We start from the raw sequence: 21,844 nt of genomic DNA on the forward strand, positions 1-21,844 counted from the left end.
AATATTTTTTTCTGATCTTGAAGCACAGCAACCCAAGATGTCTGAAATTTAACATCTAAGTTTTTATATTTAGCAGCTAACTGCACAAACCATGTTATTTTAATTACTTTGCCACTTATACAATTTATGCTTTTCACAGCATTTGTTTTGTAAGAAAGCCATAAATAATTTTTCTATTACCATTACCAGTATTGCTTTATTCATTCTAACATTCCATTTTTAAGTGTTTTCCTAATAAATCAAACATTATGCATAAGCAATCAGCTGAGGCCAAGACCATACTGATTATTTTACCTGCAAGAACTTGCATTACAAACTGTTCCCATAGGGCATAATAAAATATATGTCTGGTTCCACAAGACTTACAGGAATACCCTATACTGAAGCATTAAATAAAGACTGGATGACTAACTGGGGTACCATTTGTTTCATCTCTTTCTTAATTGCTATTGTCACCACTTTGGTTTACAAAAAATGCCACAGTTAGATGCCAGTTCTTTCCTGTTAGGATGGTTTATTCAAGCTTTTAAAACCTCCAATTACATATCTCTCATCTTCAAACACTTTCAGTTACAGACTGCTTAAGCCATCAATTAACAGGGTTTTCTCTTTTATACATTACCTATCTTTCGGTACATATATACATGTACACTTTAATACAATTTCTGTTATTAGACTTCTGCTTTCAATTATGACACAATTTCTGTAATTTTTTTTACTGCTTTTACTCAAAGCATGAGCCACTTGGTTATTCCTAAGATCCTAAGTCTTCCTGATAACCAGCATCTATAAACAGCCAACTGTGAACATTATAGACTTTTAAATGTGAAGGTCTCATGTGCATTCCTGAACTGTGACAGGATCAGCCTAAATAAACTCTATACTCTCTCACCTGGTAGCAAAATTGCAGCCTACCATCTAGGACTTGTGATTTTGCAAGTCTTTTGGGAGGGGAGGAGTGTAGCATTGAGTGACACTGAATGAAGACTATTTATGGAGAGTGCCTCCTTAGCAGTTTTAGTGTTTAGCAGTTGCCAAAGAATCACGTTGAACTACATAATGAACCTAAAAATAAATTCCAAATTTGCAACTTCTCCCCAAAATCAAACAATAGCGAATTTTGAAAATGTTAGTCTTTGACTGCCCTCAAAATTTAGCAGCAGATAGTAGAGCACTTCAGTTATTCTTTTTTTAGTTGCAAAAATTAACATTTCCATCCCCCTCTGACAGCAGATATATCTTCTTCTATTAGTCATTCATGCATCAATGCTAAGTATTCAAAATTAGATAACCTTCTTCAAAATATATATATTATTTAAATTATAAAGATGTATGCTGAGGTTGAATATGCTACTAAAATATGCCTCTCCTTACAGCCCACAAAGAAGGGCTGTAAGGAAGAAGAAGAGATTAGGATAAAGAAGAGATTAGGATAAATGGCATCCTTACTGCTTCTCAATTATGCCCCCCTTAGAAGAATCAAAACCATGCTTCATTGTCATTCATTAGGCAATCTCTTCTAGGAAACTAGAGGAAACTTCATACCTTCCTGAACTTTTCCATCTGCTTATAAAGATCTGGATCCAGCTCCTGAGACACATCTTTCATCCAGAGTAGAGCTCCTCTGTATTCAGTCCGATACTGCTCCATTCTGTTCACTGTCAGCCACGTGTCTGAGATGGCCCTGTATCTGAAAGTCTCCACTTCTTGATACAATCTACTGAGAGGAGCACGGAGTGCTAATCTGAGGGAAGGCATGAAATAAAGAGAGGAAAGAGAGCAACATGTTTAACATGTTGTTCCACAAAGGGTTAGTACAATTCCTGTCAGTTTACTAGCACTCAAAAAAAAAAAAATAAAATACACAGCCAACACAGTTCATTTAACTGCTAGTGTATATTCAGATGATTCTACCACATGGTTGGAGGTACATATGAAACAGAATAGTTTTGTATGAATATTGCATTTGTGACCCTTCTGTTCAAATAGCAACTTTTCAATTACAAGTGTGAGTGGAAAAGAAACCTCTTCTCCTGTGCCCATGTATTTTAGTTTGACAAGCCATTTGTGTTATTACCATTCCTCTTCACCACTTTCATTTAACAGCTATAAAAATATACCCAAGGTAATTTATTACTGGGAAAGTATCATAGCTGTGGTATCAGGAATGTCATGCTAAACATCACAAAAAGCACTTCCATCAGCCTTTCAGTCTTCACATATAAATGTAAATAAATAAGTCATCTGCCAGTTAAATAATTATCTGAGGTTTTTCTTTCTTTTTTTTTTTTTATTAGTAACTGGAAAAATTCCTTTGAAGGACATTTACCTTTTGGAAGATTTAGACATTTATCTTTATGTTTCTTCTGGCAACAACACTTTGGAAAGGCAGTAGGGGACACTGTTGTCCTCCCTATGCCATCACTTCAGATCCTAATGGGATCTCAGCAGTAGGCGGGATTACTCCTTTGGCTTTGCTTCCTGCTGCTGCTTCTACTTTCCTCTTGGTTTCCAGCAGCACCTCACTGGAACTGCTTCAATCAGTTCCACATCAGCAGAGAGATAGTTTAATGTGCTAGGAAGTCCCTTGGCATAAGAAAATTTCTAATTTTGGCTCCAGTAGCCCAAGAAATGTCTTCTTGATCTCCAGCTACTGAGCTAGCTTTGAGCATGAAACGTAAATAAAAGCAGTCCCAACTTCAACAAGAGTTTGAGGATAGCTCAAAAGAAGAAAGACAAATGGTTTTTATTTTTATGTGAATTTATTTTAAAAGATGCCTTAAAATGTACTGAGCAAGAGCTATAATATGTGAATTTACTGTGACTTGTTTTTTTCCAATATGTTTTTTCCTCATTCCACAAATTCTTACCCAGATGTCCAAAGGAAAGTTTAGTTCATGTAGATATGCACTGAGATTTCTATTAACAGTTAGGCTTCATAACGAAGCAAGTCATCAGCATTTTTGCTCAAAGGTGCCTTACATGTGTCTTAAAGATCCCAGTCATGACTGCTATTGGAGGTGCTAATGACCAAACTCTAGCCCAAGGTAAACATATGAAATTCACACTGCTCTGTATGCTATGCTTTATTTTGAGCCAAACAAGTGCACTGTTAAGATAAAGCCAGAAAGTATCACAGTAGTTAAAAGCCCTCCCAAAATCCTGTAAAACATAATGGAATGGAATTTTCCTTTGTGAGTGATGGTGGATTTCATACTTTTGCAGTCCTAATGCTGTGAAAAAGATGATCACAATATGATAATGCCATCAGATAATGTTACTTTTAAACTTCTAGAGCAAACACTGAGTCGGTGACACATTAAGGACTCTGGTTAACTGCAGGTGTTAGTGTGCTTGTATGTCCATCTGGATTCCTTACTTGCCCCTACACAACCTACATGAGCTCTGTAGGGATCTAAGATCTTCTCTCAGGGGGACTTTATACTAAAGTTCAAGCAGAAGATGGCATTTGGACACCTCTTTTCTCCTCTGTTTAGTCGAGGTATGAGACTTGATGGCTCAGAAAAAAGTATTCCCTTACTCATTTCCTCACGGGACCCAGACACGACCACAGTGAGCCTGCTGCAGCATTTCTCTGCACAGTGAGAACTGCCATCAAACAGGAGAGGGACCTGACATTAGCTCCTTTACAACCCTATTGCTGGAGAGGCCATGGAGATGCTGCAGAACACCTTCAGAACTACTGAGCTGAACAGGCACAGGCAGGGGATTGGAAGATACAGACACAGCGGGTCCATAAGACAAAAAGCCAGCATCAGGCAAAATTCAAGAAGCCACTAATATTGCCAATACTACAGCAGATTTTGTCAATAATTTTCTTATTAACTGGTTCCTTAAACATTTCAAACAGCCAAATGATTTATGACATTGGTGCATCAACCTCCTTTATCACAAGTACTATGCAAATCAGAAAGCAATGTTGACCCATATACCTTTGCTGAGAAGAAAAGCAGAGGGCCTTTCCTGTAGCTTGCATCATTTTTCCTGCTCTTGTTTTATCCTGAGAACCCTGTGATCGAAGAAATTTCCCCAATTCATTTTCTTCCTGAGACAGAACTAACAAAAAATAAATGAGTTGTCAAATATGTTATTTAATTGGCTCCTAACAGCTTTAAAACTGGCCTAACATCAAACAGTTTAAGTCACTTTATGTCAAAGCAGCAAAGCAAAAACAAATAATTTCACAGAATTCCTGCACTTAGTAAACAGAAGACCTGACTCATTTGAGACATTTGCTGATATACTTAACAAGAATCACAAAATTCCATCAGCACCAAAAGACAACAGGAAAAATGTGCTATTTCTTTCTTAAAAAGTTAGGTTGGTTATATTAAGAAAAAGACCATATTGATGGCAGTAACTTTCAGTGTTGGGTTTTTTGGGTTCTGTCTGGTTTAGTATGTTGTTTTTTAGTTCTTTTTCACCTCTTGGACTGCCTCAGCTGATAGCATATTTTTATTGAAGCTCATTCCAAGTTTACTAACCAAAACTCATTCACTTGCTTTTCTCTTGCTCACCATTTTTCATGCTTGACTACATAAAATTTCACATGAAAAACCTAGTACTTCATTTTAAAGGACATTTACTTTCAAATTACTTGGCAAGATTACTTGACAACCTTAACATTCTGTAATTCAAACACTGTATTTCAACTATCTGAAACACATCTACCTCATAGTAACTGATCATTTTTTAAACAGGAAGCTGAAGTGGTTTTACACTGAATTGTTGACTGCTTCTAAACTGGGACCATAGACCTCAAAGGACCTTACAAAAACACTTCATGATGCCCTCATCTCTTTGTCTCTTGAAGTGGCCACCTCCTATAGTACCAATGTCAATCGACTATCAAGAGGGAGAATGGCCTAACACAATGAAAGAAGATCTCTTGAAGTCGTCTTGCCATTTTTCAAAATGGCAACAGTCAACTCCAGTGTAAACTCAGTACTCTTTGAATGAAGACGCGCATCTGCATCTGATGCAAATCTTTCCATCAGATTTCACCTGTCACTTCTCTAACTTGATACATGACTATTCTGTATTTCAGTTTTACCTCCTGATTCTGAAACATTCTCTCTGACTTTCTTTGGATAAAGAAAAATGAAAGGCTCAAGGAAATACGGGTAACATTCAACAAAAGACAGTACATTGGAAGATGATTTCATGGCTGGAGTCTCTCCTTCAGGCCAGAAATCAAACAATATGGACTGCAGAGAACATTTAGAGGACATTTAATACAACTTGCTGTTTGAAACTTCCGAAATCAGGTTGCCATCTCTCACTAATGACTGTCACTAATTCCTGTATAGTTTTTACAATCAAGTTAGCATTCTCAAATTCATCATAATAGCATAGATTACCTAATTATAAAACTAGTAATAAGCCAAAAATTCTTCATCAGCAATCCTGATTAAAAAAAACCAAAACACTAAAACAGTTTAGAAAGGAGTTATGATTCCTAGACAAGATATTTCTGAATTTAAACAAGCCAATCAAGTCAGGGGAAAAAAAATTTTAAAAAAAGCTTTCTCCAGTCATTACTACTATCACTGCATTGTATCAAAATATAAAATTTGAGAACTAGGAAATATTCAAACAAATAAGCAAATCTGTATTCAGCTGTCTGCAAGGAACATTATCTTTACTTTTGAATAGGATGAAACTAGTAGTTCCCCACTTTCATTTTTACCTTTTCACTTGTTCAATGATTCCATAATGCAGACCTTCTTATCATTTTAACTACCGAGTTTGATCATACTTACAACAAATCCTTTTTTGATACAGTTCAATTGCTTTCAGCAACTCCATACACGTTCTCTGAATAGAATGGAACAGCTGATATTGAAAGAAAATACACAAAAATTTGTCAAGTCTATGCAAGAAACACTGAAGAATAAAATACAAGAAAGAACTTAATTTTTTGTAGAGATTATTAGGGAACACTCCTTTCTTCTTGAACAATGAGCAACATTTCTGGTATTTGCCTTATCAATTGTGCTTTTCTTTCAATTAAGTTATTCACTGAAACTAAAGACTGACCAATCATAACTTTATAGAAAGAAAAAAAACGAAAAAATAACTTTGGAAACAGATCTATAATAAACAGCTGATAGTTAACCAAAGTATTTGTGTTGGGTTCAGGTTTTTTTTTTTTTTTTTTTTTTAGGTTATATCTTTGTATAGATATGAAGATGTACAAATCTGCTCCTAAAAACCTCGTGGTAGAACAGTTATCAAAATATTTATCAATCAATCATTCTCACATGTGGGAATATGCATATTGAATTTGTCATAGATACTGTGAAGTCTAGTGGAACAGACTTGCGTAGGTACGGCCAACACAGAAAATTGTTGATTTAAACTAAAAAGTTTAGTTTAAAACTGAAAGTTTTATTGGCATAAGCAAATTTCTAAAGCAGCATCTTCCAAAGGAAGTAGAGGTAAAAAAAAAAAGTCCATCATGACTATATTTGGAGATTGTTTCTAGGAAATAGAAAAATTACTACTCTTTCTGTCTGTCTATCTAAAACCTGCAGCCTGCAACTTAAACCTGAACTCCACCATATTAGGCATTACAAGCTAGAAGTAAAATGGACCACTGGCACAGTTAGTGCCTTCTTTCAACACTGCTTGACAACAAACTAACACAGGTCTTGTCTTTTAAATTGGGAGTATGACTTGCAGGTGAGAATGTGTCCAAAACATGCTTATTTCACTTCTGTGAACACAAGTTTCCCCATTTCCAATCCCACCTAAGCCTACAAAGCATACTTCCTGATGAGTCTGCAACACAGCAGGTAATAGTAAAAACTCAAGTATGTATTTATAAAATATTGTTCCATACTTCCAGCTTGTTTTACATCAATACTCTTGATTTATAATCCATTGGAAAGACTCCGTAGCTAGACTCACAAAGTGATAAGTAATTGCTATTCTTGTGTTTGTTGTACTACAGCCTCCTGTATTTCAGCTAAAATCTAACTAAACGGAGAATCCTAAGTCAATATGTTTTTAAGAAACTGCAAGAGAGTCAGTAAAGGAAAACATTTACCCTCACGTAAGAAAACAATACAAACAAAACTTACATGAGTGTTAACTGGGTTATTATTATTACACTTCTGTAGTACATCTTTAATTTTTTGCTTGGTCTCAAAGACATTCTAGGTCTTCATTTTGTAGAACTTTAACCTATTTTTTTTCCTTAGTGGGGTTGAGGATACTGACAGAAGGACTGTATTTGTCACACAGCAAGATTCCTTCTCTTGGTTTTATTTTACAGACTTACAGAGGATTTTGCCTTGTCAGAACCCACTAATCTGCTCAAAATCTCCAGAGTAGAATGCACAGTGCACCTTGTTCCTGGGTATATTGCATGTTTTTCTGGTATATGTGGTATTTTATACTTATCTAAAAAATGTCATTTGTACACTCAATAAAATATTATTAGGAAAAAACCCCAAGACAAATCACCTTAAGCTAATGTAGGCAAAGGGTAAGGATGGTCTCCTGACTCCCCTGCTAACAAAAGGAAAAAATCTGTCCCTAAAACATGAAAATAAATCTGAGAAATTATAAGTTCCAAATAAAGTTACACAGACACGGGGTTTTGTGTTACAAAATTCCCCTATATTCTCTGAATTTACGTAGATAGTCTTGTCAGAACTTGAAAGAGATACTACATGAAAATTATAAAAATGTATGTATGTTATTATATCCTATGTGCACACATATTAAAGGTTTGGTGGAGATGAAAACACTTTAAAAATTAACCAACAGAGAACACACATTATGTAAACATTACAAACCTCTAGTTTTGCATCCAGATCTGCATCTGAAGCCACAACATGCTCATCTTCCTTTTTTCCTGTAACTTTTATAAGGGTTTGTTTTGTTTTCCAGTATTTCTGTTGCATTTTATTGACCACAGATTTTTCTTGGCTTTGAGCATATTGATCATAAAATTCTCTTGGATAGTTGCTAGAATATTAACAAAGAAAATTTAAAACTTCAATTGGATGCTTTAAAAATACGCCTAACACACTCAATTAATGCATTTCCATTAAGAATACTGCATTTGCATGCTGACATATATTCTAACATGCAGTTCCTCATTATGCACTATTAACAAAGCAACTGAAGTACTTTATTTCCCATCCTACTCTGAAAAATAATACACTGATTTCAACTTGAATATCTTAACTATGCAGTACTGCCTGATAAACAGCTTCAAAAAATTCTTCCCAATGCATTATGAAATTATTTATAGCCCATGGAATTAACTTTTTATTTTGTAAAATTAACAGGAGAGTTTCAAGTGAACTAGCAGAGTTGCTTAAGCAGGTAGCAATTTTCATGCCATTTTAGTACTGTTGAGATTTGACACACCTCATTTTATGAATGGGATTAGACTACTTCTTGCCCTCCTTTTTTGTTATTGAATAAAAAAAGAATTAGAAGAACACTCATCTATTTTGAGCAGGCTATGTGAAAGACTAATATCTCACATCTCTCTTTATAAAATTGACTACATGACAACTGTGTGTATAACAGGTGACCTTTTCTTTCAAGGATTAGTTTTCACTGACAATTCTGCATTCCTGTAGCAGACCTAATAAAGACTGCAATATATAAATTCCATATTCCACTATATTTAAGCCATACCCAGGCAGCTTAATAGAAAATATAGCCTTACAATGAAATCTCGGTATCTTTCAGAAAGTGTCATTCCATTATTCATTTGTGCAAAACTACAGGCATTTTCTCCTATGTGCATATATAAAAAACTGCGATTCTTTTTTAGCTTTTTAGAAGTACATGGTTGCTAAAAATTGCTATATTAAATACACCACCAAACTTGAATAGGTTTTTATTTTGAGAGGACACTTTCCACCTGGGGAGTGACAAACTGTGGTTTATTACTGAGACATTGACCCCTAGTTCTGTTCACAACACACAGGCTGCTCAGAGATGTTACCCCAAGGGGTCTTCAGACCCAACATACACACCAAGTCACGTATTGAGACGTGTCCCTGCCCATGGCAGGGGGGTTAGAACCAGATCATCTGCAAGGTCTCTTCCAACCCAGGTCATTCAATCATCCTACCATCCTCTGATTATATGTATCTATATCCACACATTTGCTGTGAAGTAATAAACCCATTCTGAAAAAGCAAGGCATTGGTACATATTCCCCAAAAGGGTAGCTCATCTACCCTACATTGTTACTAGTGACACACTTTAATCTGAAAAGGAAATTTTTTTCACAGGGTTATATTAGTTGCCTTAGTTACTTTTAATCAGTGAGTTAGGCGACAGTGCCTTAATCACCAAAGAGATGGTAAGAAATTAAACTGGTAGTGAGCAGGGATATAATTTAAAAAAGCACTTATATAGAGCACTTCATGGCCTCTTCACCAAACTTGAAAAGCAAAGACATTTACTCATTTAATTCTACACAAATATTAGTTCCAAGAGTTTAATTTATTAATTAAAATTAAAATAAAAGTATTTTGGTGCTACAGCAGAAAATAAAAAGCATGTACAAAACATTCCATGTTTTATTTGGAATTCTGTACAAACAAGACCATTACACACACTGACAACAGACAGCCTATTAAGTTGGATGAAGATTATATTGACTTGATACATGCTGCACCTTTAAAATACAAAATTTACAGTCTTTAATGAATAAAAAAATGCTCCTGCATTATGAGAAAACATAATATGAGAGTTTAATAAAAATATCATTATTTTAATAATAATTAAAAATATCCATGAAATTTCTCACAAGATATTATAAAAGCCTTAGCTGGCTGGCTAGTTGTGTTCTTTGACTTTTGCTATGGCAGTGGAAATAACTGAGATCTCATTTCAGTAGTGAAGTAAAGAAAACACCGTAATTTATCTGATGTTAATCAGCCTTGAGAGCTACCTCAGCTGAGGTCACCAGAAATTCTGGGGGAATAGTGCAAGGACTAAAAATTAGCTACTAATGTATGGTCACAAAAAGATTAGAAAAATTGCTGGGATTAATACAGATTCCTGAATTATGAGACTGATGAACCAACTGAACAAATCAACATACCAAACACTATTAGCTCTTCAGAATAAAGAAAAAATTATCAAGATACTTACTATTTATGACCTTCCATGATTCTTGTTTCCTTCAGACACCTAAATAAGAAATCACCAATTAATACTAGTGTGTGTAATTTTTAAGGTAAACACTAGAAATCCTATATCTTTTCCCTCAGAAAATTACTATGCTGCAGCATCTTGTTTACCATATTACAAAAGAAAACTTTTCTGTGAGCCAAGTGCCTTCCTCATGTAACACACAATTCTCGTGAAAATCCACTACAAATGGATCTAAGTGCTGCCATCAGTGATGCCAACCCTTCTATGTTAGCAAGTTTTTCAAGCAAAAGCAAATTTACCAGGCATAAATTCAGTGAATTTTAATGGAGCATGCCAAAATTGTCCGTGCCAGACATCACCCTCAGTCAAGCTTCTTCCTCCAAGCTTTAGCCACAACAAAATTCAATTACTTTTTACCTTTTTTTGCCTATATCCCACTGACCTATTTTTTAAAACAATAGTTACATCATTTCTTGAGATGTGAGATCTTGAGAGATGTGAAATTTAATGAATAGATGGTTTTTCTATGAGGGACACCACAGTTCCTGAGGATAGAATATGATTTGTATGCATTAGAACTTTAGATTTTCTAAGTTACTATCTCCAGCTTGGATACTCAAGTTTTCCACTATACTTTGAGCTGGCCAGATGGCATGCACATCACTTCCCACCAGTTCCTGAGCACACTTCTTCCAGGCCAAATTTAACAGCTAAGCCAGACACTCATAAACAACAAGCACCTGGCTTCTCCTCTGCTGCTTTCAGAGAGGACTGTTCTTCAGCACATGGTTAATATGGGAAGGGAGGCACTGCAGCATCTCATCTCTGGATGAGACCAAAATGAGAGATGGATGGTGCTGCCAGGGAAAGGACTTTAGCAAGCAGAGGCACAGAATAAACACACCAACAGGCTCCACTACAGTATGAAGCTGATTGACTGAGAAAACAGTAATGGAAAAAGCAGCTAGGGAGGTACCAGTGCTCAAACTGGACTTTGGCAGTAACCCAAATAAGAAAGAAAAGGGGCTAAAAAGGTGAGTCATGATGCTGGTAATGTATCTGGCACAGTGCTGCATACAGACAGTGTGGTTACCACTGGAGAGGCAAAGGGACTGGAACAGATTGCAGGAACCCAAACCAGGGAATGCAAACAACCTGAATGCTTCCTGCAAGCATGAAGCACATGCACATCCATTTGGAGCTGAACAGAGCCAAATTCCAGATTTCTGAGTCTAACTTCTCTGCTGTCAGTACCTGTGAAACTTCCTGGCAAAGTTCCATGAGATACTGCAATATTATATCAGAGCAGGCATTTTGCCTAAATTGGAATTCTGGTGAAATGTTCTTAAGCACTGCAGGAGAAACCATGAGAAAATTCCTAACTTTGTCTTCAGACCAGAGTTTAAATCTAAGAGTCAACAGCTAAAAAAGGAGGGGGAAAGAATCTTTTCAGATTGTTGTTGTGTTACAGAACCATTGAGTCAGACAAGAAACAGAATGGACAGCTTTGCTGTTCTTTCTAGAGCCATAGACACAGGCACTATTAACTCATTTTCTAACACTTTTATATCCTCGACTTCACTGTTTTCACACTGGCCCTCCCTAAGTCAACTGTGGGGGTGTGTGAGTGAGATAAGACCACAGGATTTAGCTTGTATATACATCCATGACTCAGTTATTCAGCAGCACACTTGGTTTGACAGGAAGCAAAGAAGAGCCTATCTAGGTGGAATAACATGTATATTACTTGGAACAAAGTATGGGGAAAAGCTGTGAAGCACTGACCTTATTCACTGTACACATCCACCTACTTCTTCTGGAAACCAATGTCCCTGCAAAAAATGAATAGGGCCGTGGTGAAACAGTTGTCATTTGCAAGTACAGCTCATGCTCTTTCTTCCTAAACATCTGACCTCACCTTTTGACTCTGAAATCTTCTCAGCTGTACTCTTCCAGGGCCTACATAGCACTCTTATGCCCTGAAGATATTCTTTGTGGTAATTCTTTTATTCAAAGTGGACAGTATTTTCATGGTATGAAAACGAGGGCATGTATTCTCTGTTCTGCTGTGTGACAGGATGGCATCTGAGGTGTCTGAGGGTGCAAGACTTGCTGGGATAATGTTCCATGGCCAATCATGGTGGAAGGAAACAGAAGTAGAGCCTTACCTACACTGCCTGCTGGAAATGGCTCCTGGCATGTGTTATCATCCAAAACATGCCAGGAGGAAAAAAGGTCCCAGAGAGTTCTAGATAGTACAGATAGAAACCATGCCAGGGAGATTGCTGTAATTAAGCAGTGGCACCAAGCAGCAGCCCAGGATACAAACTCAGTCCCTGGGCCCATTTTGTTTCCAGTATGGAGCTAATTTTTGGTCCTAAATGAGAATTCAGTTTGCAATGACAGCTTGGTAAGCTAGCACTGGAAAAACAGAAATGTAGTTGCTAAAAAATAATGTGCAGTAAGTTGTCTCAGCAGTAATTTATCAGAGCCCTAATTTATTTATATAATCTCTTACTTCATGTGTTGTTACTGTCCCAAGTCCAGGAACCAAAAAGGGTTAAGATACTGGTTCATCCCTAACAAAGGACACTATTAAAAGCATGTGGCTTAGGTGAAGTGAGATTTTTTAAAAGAAATACCAAAATCTAAGTCTAGTCTCAAAAAATGATATACTAATAAGAGGGGACTGGAAATACCCCAGGGAAGTACCCAGGAATTAAAAGGAACATTTCAAAGCCATGTAAAGAAGAATCCCTACAGTCACAAAATGCTGGCTCTGAAGCTGCAGAAAGAGACCAAGAATGAGCACATAACCTCTCACTATTTTGCGTTTTGAACTCTCTCATGCTTTCAAACAATAAGACAAATGTCCCAAACAGAAGTAACAAGCCAGTTGGTCTTTGCCAAAATTGACTACAGCAGAAGCACATGACACTAACTTGAATCTACCCATACTCTCTCCAAAAATTGCAGTCAAATTTAAAATTAATCCATACAGTTATCATACAGTTTTAGATATAGAAACACGCTTTATTTGCCACAAGAAGTTGATATAAGAGACTTCTTTTGTTTTTCTTCTCGGTGTATTAAAATTAAAAAAAAAAAAAGAGAGAGAAAAGTTTCAATAAGAAGTATTATACTGACAACGATTAACAAAAGGAAAAAAAAAATCACTACCCTATAGAAAAGCACTTGTATTGGGATGTTTCCATGATATTTGACAATAAAGAGTTGCACAACACTTGTGATCTCCATAACAGACTTTATCTTGACAAAAAGGGAGGGATATTCTAGATAAGGGGGTGGGTGTCAGAAGCAAGCATACCTGCTTTATTCACGCCAGAGAATGCAGTGCCACATTCCAGATGACTGTATACAAACCCACATTAAATACTGCACAGTGATGGACCTGAGGCTTCCTGAAGAAGTCAACTCATGGCTCCAGTAATTTTGCAAGTGCTTCTCAGTGTTTTGAGAGAGACTAATGCTACCCCAGTTTAAGCATTAAAACTGAGCTGACCCTGTTCATAACAAGTCTGCTTGGAACACAAGGGACCACAGAGCTGGATGACCCATTGCCATACAGAACCAACTAGGGTCATAAGCCCTGCCAAAACCATGAAAATCTCTAGCAGGTGTTTTTGAGGAGTCACCAAGAAGCCTAAGCATCCCTTTCCACAAACCATCCTGTTTGCAGACTGACAGCAGAGAAGATAGACACAGCCTGGGCACTGTAATACATCAGAACCGTTTCTAGACTCAGCCTGGCTTCAGGTGTAGTACAGCTGAATTCAGACAGTGCTCTGCCACAGACAACAAGAAATCCCAAACCCAAGATGGTCCTGCCAACAGCCAACTATGGCAGAGTTTCTCTGGGTGATAGACTATTTACCCACAAATCACTTTCACAGAAAGCCATAACAGCTGGAATGCACACAGAACTTCATGTTATTCCCGCCATACTCATCATCCTACTGAGAAATTTTATTAGCTGTGACACTGGAAGGAAACTTGATGGAGGACACATCATTAGCAAGTGGCATTTCTATTCCTATGGAAAATCTTCTGATTCTCTATATTCTCCAAGACCACTTGAATAAAGATGTAAATTTTTCTGTGCAAATAGGAAAATGCTTACATGGTGTTTTGAACTGCAGCATACCTGAGGATTACCCTCCAGTTCATGCTCTGTGTAACATTTGTACAAGCTTGCTTTTCTTTTTTAGCTTTAGTATATTTTGTTGCAGCGTAAATTGTCTGGGTTTCCAAGAGCTGAACAGCTTTATGAATAATCTTTAGATTCTACTTGTGTAAGAAAGAGATTATATGAGTGCCTTCTCTCCAACAGCTACATTGATAATAAACAAGTCTGTATATCTGTGTCACTCAAATTAGTTCTCTTTTTCAGTGAGCCTAAATGTACCAAGTGTCACGTGGCATGGTAAAGTTCAGATCTTAATACTCTCCTAGGTTATGAGGAAATCAGTTTAAAACCCAACGCAACAAACAAAAGCTTTACCCCTAATTCAAGCATCTCTTCTTGTCTGAGCATTGGTTACATAGCTCTTACTGTGCTCTTAGCTCAGACAACAGATCACATAGAAAAACAACAAGATGCAACCAGAGGCATCAAATAGGAATCTTTTAAACTCTGAAGACTGTATGTAAAACAAATATGTGTTGATCTAATCATTTCTCAGAACAAAGAGATGAGCTGAAATCCTTGCAAAAACATTATAAATGCCGATGTACAGAGCAAATCTAACATCCAAAAATGACCCAGCAGTTATGTAGACTGAACAGCACATACTTTTGAGATACATCCAGAAACAAGGAAAGGGAACTGACCAAACAGCATAGCAGAATTCAACAACCCTTACATGAAGGCAATATTCATCAAAACACACAGAAGAGTCTGCACTTTCACTGACAGAACTGTCCTCTGAGTCTACTGTTCTTTCAAAGCAGGTATGTTCTGTGACTCCTCAAATCCCAACACTTTGCATATCCTAAAACCCTTGCAACTTATAAACTCAAATATGGCAGAATCATGCATTGCAGTTCACTAACTTATGTCAACAGTTTTATTAAAATTAATAATGTTCCAAGAAACTTTTAATAAAGTTATAGTACAGTGGTGCTGGGTAACAAAAAAATAAAAAAATTAAGGAATTCTATATATAAAATCTAGGAGTGATAGTTTCATTTATGTAAAATACTTTGAAGGGAAGAAAATGTGCCTAGGTGAGGGAATCAAGGCCATCTGTGCCTCCAACAGCTCTTGGCTGACAACCTATCTCCTCCACTCTGCTCCCTGGAAGCTGTGATTAAACTGCACCAAGTAAGTGTGTCTGCAGAACAAGAAGCAGTCTCACTGCAAGATGAAGACTAGAGCAGTTTTATCTTCTCTAGTGTATCTATAAACATACAGACCAGGAACTTCAAATGGTGTCTGACTTTGCCTTTCCCAAGCAAAAGAGAATATAACAGCCTGTAGATATGCATTATCCATGATGTCAATGCAGGAAAAGAATCAAAGCTAAAGTCTGGGTATCTCAGCATCAAGATTATACACAAACTTAAAAGTATTCCTACTCCTAAATACAAGAATAGCTACCACTCTAATTCAGCTAAAATTAATCTAGAGTTCAAACTATATCTATGACAAATGACAAGATTTAATTTTTCCTCTAAAGCTCTTAATTCTCAATATTGATGTTCTAATCCTGCAGAATCATCCATGCTTAGCTTTAAATCCAGGAGTCTTTTCTTTCTGTTAGACTACTCACTGATGCACTTGTTTATTAATTCAAAAAGTTTGCAAATTGGTCTGTAAGTGTTGCATTAGCAGCTCCTATCTATTTCAAGTTTTTGTCTAATCCTTTGTCTCAGACTGATCCACAGCTTTGCTACTTATCCTGGAAAGTGTCTATCTTGGAGATTACCCACAAGTTCTCAGGAGAAGAAATACAAGATTGCAGTATCAACAGAATTACTCTTTCAACCTATTTCAGGAGCTGACACCTAGAAAGGAATTTCATGCATCCTTAAAAAAAGCACAGGATAAATGGCATCTGTTACACAGTGAAGGCTCCTGCTATATTCATACACCTGGGAGGTGCTGAGAGGGAGAAAAAAAAATCTTCCTGTTTGACTGCAATTATCTAACTTTAGTGCCTAAATTACCAAACAAGCCTCTCAAGACTAAGTCCCTGTACAGATAGTGAACAGAACCTCTGAAGAGCAATGCTGAGCACCTCAGCCAGAGTCTCCCCACTGTGCTCTGTGCAGACAGAAATTACGCTTTTTGCATTAGGCACCTGAACTACAAAGATAAATCATGCTGTGAGAGCAGTGCTCTATTCCCCTCCTTTTAGAACCAGGATTTCATGGTGGTCTGTTGAATTACCATGAGAGAAGGAAAAAAAAAAAAAAGCAGCATACTGAGTAACACTGTCACTGGGACATGGCCACATGGCCACATCCTGCTTAGTCCCCTGGAACCAATTTTCACTTTCACTACAAACACTCCTGGAACCAACGTTTCTATACACAGTTTTTGCCATTTCCTTCTCCTCTCTACCAAGGCCTATGAGACATCCCAGAAACCTACTCATTTATTCCATTCCATTTATTTATTTGTCTTGATCTTTCAAAGAATTAAAAAAAAAAACCCCAAAGAATTAACTTACTCTACCACACCCTCCACCCCTGCCAAATTTGACGTGCAGAAAAATTCCAAACACATACTTAAAACAACAGAAGTATCAGAGAAATTGGAGTTTGTTCTCCAAGGAGAACTAGTCTGACCCAATACAACACACCTGCTTTTTCAAGCTAGTAAACTATGTGGAGAACAAACCACAATATATAAGCAGGTTGCTCAAATAACTAAGATTGTGTGATTAGAGACTTGCACTCTAAGAAACCAAGTACAAGGCATGAAGAAATTCTGAATGTTTTGGGTCTTCCTTCTGTCATTTTGTAGCACTACCTAGGCACCTGTCTGCACACAGTGCATCCAATCAAATGAGTAGCAGTACTATTGACACCTGCCTTTCACTTAGTTTTACACTGACACTATTTATTACTCTGTGTAGGGCATATATGGGTCACATCTATTGCAGAGAGTACTGTCAAGGGTTACTTTCTTCCAAAACACAACTGTCATACTTCTAATTTCAGAATACACAGTTAATGTGGGAAATTATTCTACTTAAGTTCCTGGTGTTCTTATTTGTTACTTTGAAACTTACTTGTTTCTTTGAAATTACTATCAAATTGTTTTGTAATACATGTTTTTCTCTTAGTTTAAGAACCACTATTTCTAAATGTAATACTGAATATTATTAAACAAAACATCATATGGATGCACTGTACATAGATTATAAAGAGACAGGATTTTTTTTCTGATGTACTCTACCTGTAATCAGTCTAGAGTCTTAATATTGGGAAACTTTCCTTTTGTGAAACTGGGAAAACTAGTGAATTAACAAAAAAAAAAATCATGAAACTTTTTGCATGTATAGAGTATCACACGCAAACATATAAGGCTTTAGAACTTCAAACTAATGGGTCTCTTATTTAGATACCCTATTTGCTGGCACAGTCAACCCTCTCACATTTCTGCCTCCCTCCTGCCTTTTCATCCATTCAGAAGCCAGGAGGCAATGCCATTTATACTCAAGGGAAAACAATGCTGGAGGAGGGAACACGAGAAAATAATTTTCTCCGGATTCCCTTGGAGATTATTTCACATCTGTGGATAATAGATTTGATTAACAAAACAGCCTTAGCATGCACAGTAACAACAATACAGGGCGATCTCCTTGCACCACCCATCGAGTAAACATCATTAGTACAGGCTATACATTCTCAGTAGACACACAGTCCACTCAACTTTTATATTACTGCCCTCAGTAATATCCTGGCACACCAGTTCCTAGAGCAGTGTGAAGCTACTTGCAAGATGGACCCAAGTACTGTTCCAGTGACTTGGTACAGACAGTTCTCAAGGCTCATGTAAGCAATTGCATAACTGGTCAAAATGCCCCTCAGTTTGCTGTGGCTAACAATAGCCACAGGAAAAAGTACTGTGAGACTGTTATTACTAGCAACACTTAAAAGGTCAAACGTTTTCTACTGTTCTTGACTGTTTGGTTCTTTCTCTAACAAACTTCACTCTCTGGGCTTTTGTATTTTTAATGCTTCTGTATCACGTGGCATAATTTCATCTCCAGAGTGATTTTATGGTGGAGAAGCAGCAAAACACCTTGAAGAATAAACTACAGAGCAATACTCTTGGAGGTGATTTTGGAAAAACAAAGTATTAAAAAGTCTTTGAGAGCATTTTTTTTCTTGCTTAGATGAGATATTAGCACTTTTCTTTTCTGCCAACTCGTATTAACGGCTTTCAACACTAGTCAAAGACTGAAGAAAGCTGTTATTATTCATTTCTTCAAGAAAAGGTTACACGAGAATTCATCAGAACAATTTAACAACCATGTAAAGCACAGATAACAGAGAAGAATTGGCAAGATGGGTTTGAAAGTCTAAGCCAGGACAAAACTCCCTAACCCTGTAGTAGGGTTCAACAGAAATTTTACTTTGTACTAAGTGATCCCCTTCACCCCCACTAACATAAACTTCTAAAAGAAAAATTTTAATAAAACCTCCCCCTCCCATAAAATCATAATTGATCTTCTTGAATCTGCAAATCTGCAGTAACATTTATATTTGTATCTCAACTCTCAATAGAAGAAAGTGCCATTATCTAAATGCATTTAATTTTTTTTTCACAACTGAAAAAGGAAGCAAATTCCACTGACCAGCATCTAGATTCTTGAGTAAAGTGCAGGAACCTTTCTGGAAACAACAATATTTCATGCATGAAGTTCTGACAGTGACAGAACTTTAGAAACTCACTTAGACTGAGGTTTGGCAGCATTTAACCACTGCATTATCTTCCAGCAGAGTTTGTCATGTGACAAAAACATGACTGGTTATACCAGTTATGGCAGTTCACTACTCAAAAGATCTCTGTGGCTTGACACTAAATTCCTCCTTCAGTAGTACTAACATTAATCTTAAACCATTACATTACTAAGTTTAAATCAATAGGCTGCTCAAACAGCAGTTGAAAAATTTGCTAAGGTCTGCCTGAGGTGTTGCTGGTCATCATGCTACGTACCAATAAGAACTGCACGTTCTAGATCCGTGCCAGACAGCACTGTCAAGGGGTTCTTCCCCTCCCTCTCTGAGAACGCTGGATAGATAAAGTGGAGAGTGGATTATCAGAAAAATCAGATAAAAGACCATAACCAAATGCCACCTGCACTGCACACGCCAAAATCCAGCCCACTGTTTTCTCTGTCCAACACTTTGGAAAAGTGATCAGTTTTGTCCTCACAAGAGTCTTGCTAGAGCAAAACACAAAACCAGTTTATTTCCAAGAAGTCTACTCTGAAACAAGAGTCACAGCTGCTTTCTGAGACCCAAATGAAAAAAAAAAAAAACCCAAACTAACCAGAAACCAAAAGAAACACAATTAAACATGGGAAGAACAAAAGCCAACAAACAGGTGCTTCAGGGAAATAAAAGGTCCTCTTGGTTTAAAGCAAGGCTTGTAGGCAGAGAGAAAATACCACAAACAACTGAACAAAAGAACAACTCCAATGCCAAGCTTCCAAAGTACCACAATGTGACTTGGTGGTAGGGGGTTAAAGGATGTAACCCTGAGATTACCAAAGTCAGTTTCACAATTACGCCTCCGGACTAGGCAAGCCTGAATTACTGTTTTAAGAGGGATCCTTGAGGCTATCAGTTTTATCCAACACAGTGTGGAACAGGAGGGTTATTTACATATGATACTGAACATGAACATAATGATATTGACTAACAGAAGAGCGCAATGCCCTTCATCCCTTACTGTTACTAGAAACTGACCTGATGTTTCAAATAATATCCGATTTTCCTTTTTTCTTCTAAAGGACTAGAGAAGCTTTCACGGATCAAGTGGATGGATGTAAAATAAATCTGATTACCAAGATGAACCTTTCACAAATTATAAGCTTTAAATCATAAATGCAGGGATCCTGAATCGCCGCTTCACCAGCTGTTACTGCCTCGGTGTGGTTCGACACCTGACATTACCTGACCGGAGGATGCCCTGCCACCCCTCTGCACCCGCCGGCCCCGGAGGGTTGGGAGCGCAGCCGGGCAACCTGCGCCCCAGCCGGGCAACCTGCGCCCCAGCCCGGCGGCCGAGCCGGAAACCGCCGAGGAGAACCGGCCGTTTCCCTCCCCGCTTCCAGCGGGCAGCGCGCCAGGGAGGATGTACGGGAGGCACAAACGGATAAATGCAATAATCATGGCGAGACAACCGCACGGCGGGAGGGGGAACACAAGGCAAAAGGAGGGACAGATGCCATCTTGCGCCTCGGAAATTCTGCTGTGAACAGGTCCGGCCGTGGATGCGGCGCTGACGGGCACCAGGTCCGCAGGCCCGGCGGCCGCGCCGCCTCCCTGGCCGCCAGCGATCTGCCCGTGGGGAGGCGGCGCCCACCCGGGGCCGGTACCGCGGCACCGGCTCTCCCCGCCCGGCCCCAGCACGGCGACCAGCGAGTCCCCCCTTCCCGCACTCACCTTGCGGAGGGAAGGGGAGGGGAGGGGAGGGAAGGGCCGAGCCGCAGGCGCCGCCGCCCCTCCAGGTGTTCCAGCGCCGGCGGCGTCAGCGCGGCGAGCCGAGCCGCCTGTGCCGGCGCGGGCGCCCCCGCAGCGGGGCGGAGCCGCCGCCCGGCCCGGCCCAGCCCGGCCCCCAGCCCGGAGGGCGCGGCCGACAGGTCCGGAGAGCTCGGGCCGGACACTGCCTGGTCTTGGGCAGGGCAGGGACGGGTTTCCTCGTGCTGTCCTCGCAGCGCTGTGAGGGAAGCGGCCGGAGAGTCGCCCGGGTTGGGCCCTTGTGGGGTCCTGATCAGCGCCTTTGGGCCCCGTGCCTCAGCCCCAGACTGCCGGGGACCGCGGGTGTCCCGCGAGAAGCAGCAAGGAAATACTAAAATGTTTTGGCTGTCATAAATAGTTGCTATGGAGGTCGTGAAAGGTGGAGGAAAAGGCCCCTTAACGTAAGAGGCGGGCGGGGGTCAGGAGGGCGTTGGCTCTGAGCTCACGTCGGAATGGGTCGCTGGGGTTGTGGGGGAGCTTTTTGAGTGACGGCGGTGCATTTGAAACCGATTTCAGAACTTGAAATGGGGAGAAGAGTTCACAGGCGGCATTTGACAATGAAATAAAAGGAGAAACGAGAGCAGGAAGATCGCGTGAAACATTATCCCCCTTAAATGGGGCAGTGTTAAGTTACCGCCGTGAGGGGAGCGGAGGTGTGAGCACAGCGCGGGCACGACAGCGGGAATGGAGAGGAAGTTGGGTGGATAGGGCCCCGGAAAAGGGCTTGAGAAGAGTGGACAGGAGGAGCGGTAGGAAATGAAGAGAGGGGAAGAGTGGTGGTGAGGCATCATTTTCTGAACCTTACAGAGGTCCCAAGCACTCACGTCAGTGTCTCCGTGTTCCTGTGAGGCAGAGCTGAGCTGCTTCGCTGGAAGTCACAGATCTAGGAGTAAAATGCAAGATGTTTACAGCAACAGGGACTGTGCTGTGCGACTGTGGCTGTGAAAAAGACTTGGGATCCCAT

The 21,844-nt window shown here is 39.0% G+C and overlaps 1 protein-coding gene across 7 annotated transcripts in view; it reads right to left on the reverse strand.

The window, feature by feature from the left end:
• Positions 1 to 20,985, reverse strand: part of ICA1 (islet cell autoantigen 1) — a gene marked incomplete at its 3' end in the record, with an annotated part of 65,390 nt that extends 44,405 nt beyond the window's left edge. For 4 of the 7 annotated variants that reach the window (XM_083874016.1, XM_083874018.1, XM_083874017.1 and 1 more), the window contains exons 1-7: positions 20,806 to 20,871; positions 11,944 to 11,990; positions 10,156 to 10,194; positions 7,827 to 7,998; positions 5,784 to 5,856; positions 3,954 to 4,077; positions 1,546 to 1,744 (exon numbers count right to left, since the gene is read on the reverse strand). In XM_083874016.1, coding sequence (XP_083730142.1) covers positions 1,546 to 1,744; positions 3,954 to 4,077; positions 5,784 to 5,856; positions 7,827 to 7,998; positions 10,156 to 10,172 — 585 coding nt within the window. In that variant the 5' untranslated portion in view covers positions 10,173 to 10,194; positions 11,944 to 11,990; positions 20,806 to 20,871. Of the gene's footprint in view, positions 1 to 1,539; positions 1,745 to 3,953; positions 4,078 to 5,783; positions 5,857 to 7,826; positions 7,999 to 10,155; positions 10,195 to 11,943; positions 11,991 to 20,805 lie in introns of those variants that run through there. The other 3 variants (XM_083874021.1, XM_083874020.1, XM_083874019.1) reach the window with 3 other exon arrangements.
• Positions 20,986 to 21,844: the final 859 nt, after the last annotated feature.

This window comes from Zosterops lateralis, assembly GCF_965231275.1.
Source record: "Zosterops lateralis genome assembly, chromosome: 1".
Classification (NCBI taxonomy): Eukaryota; Metazoa; Chordata; class Aves; order Passeriformes; family Zosteropidae; genus Zosterops; species Zosterops lateralis.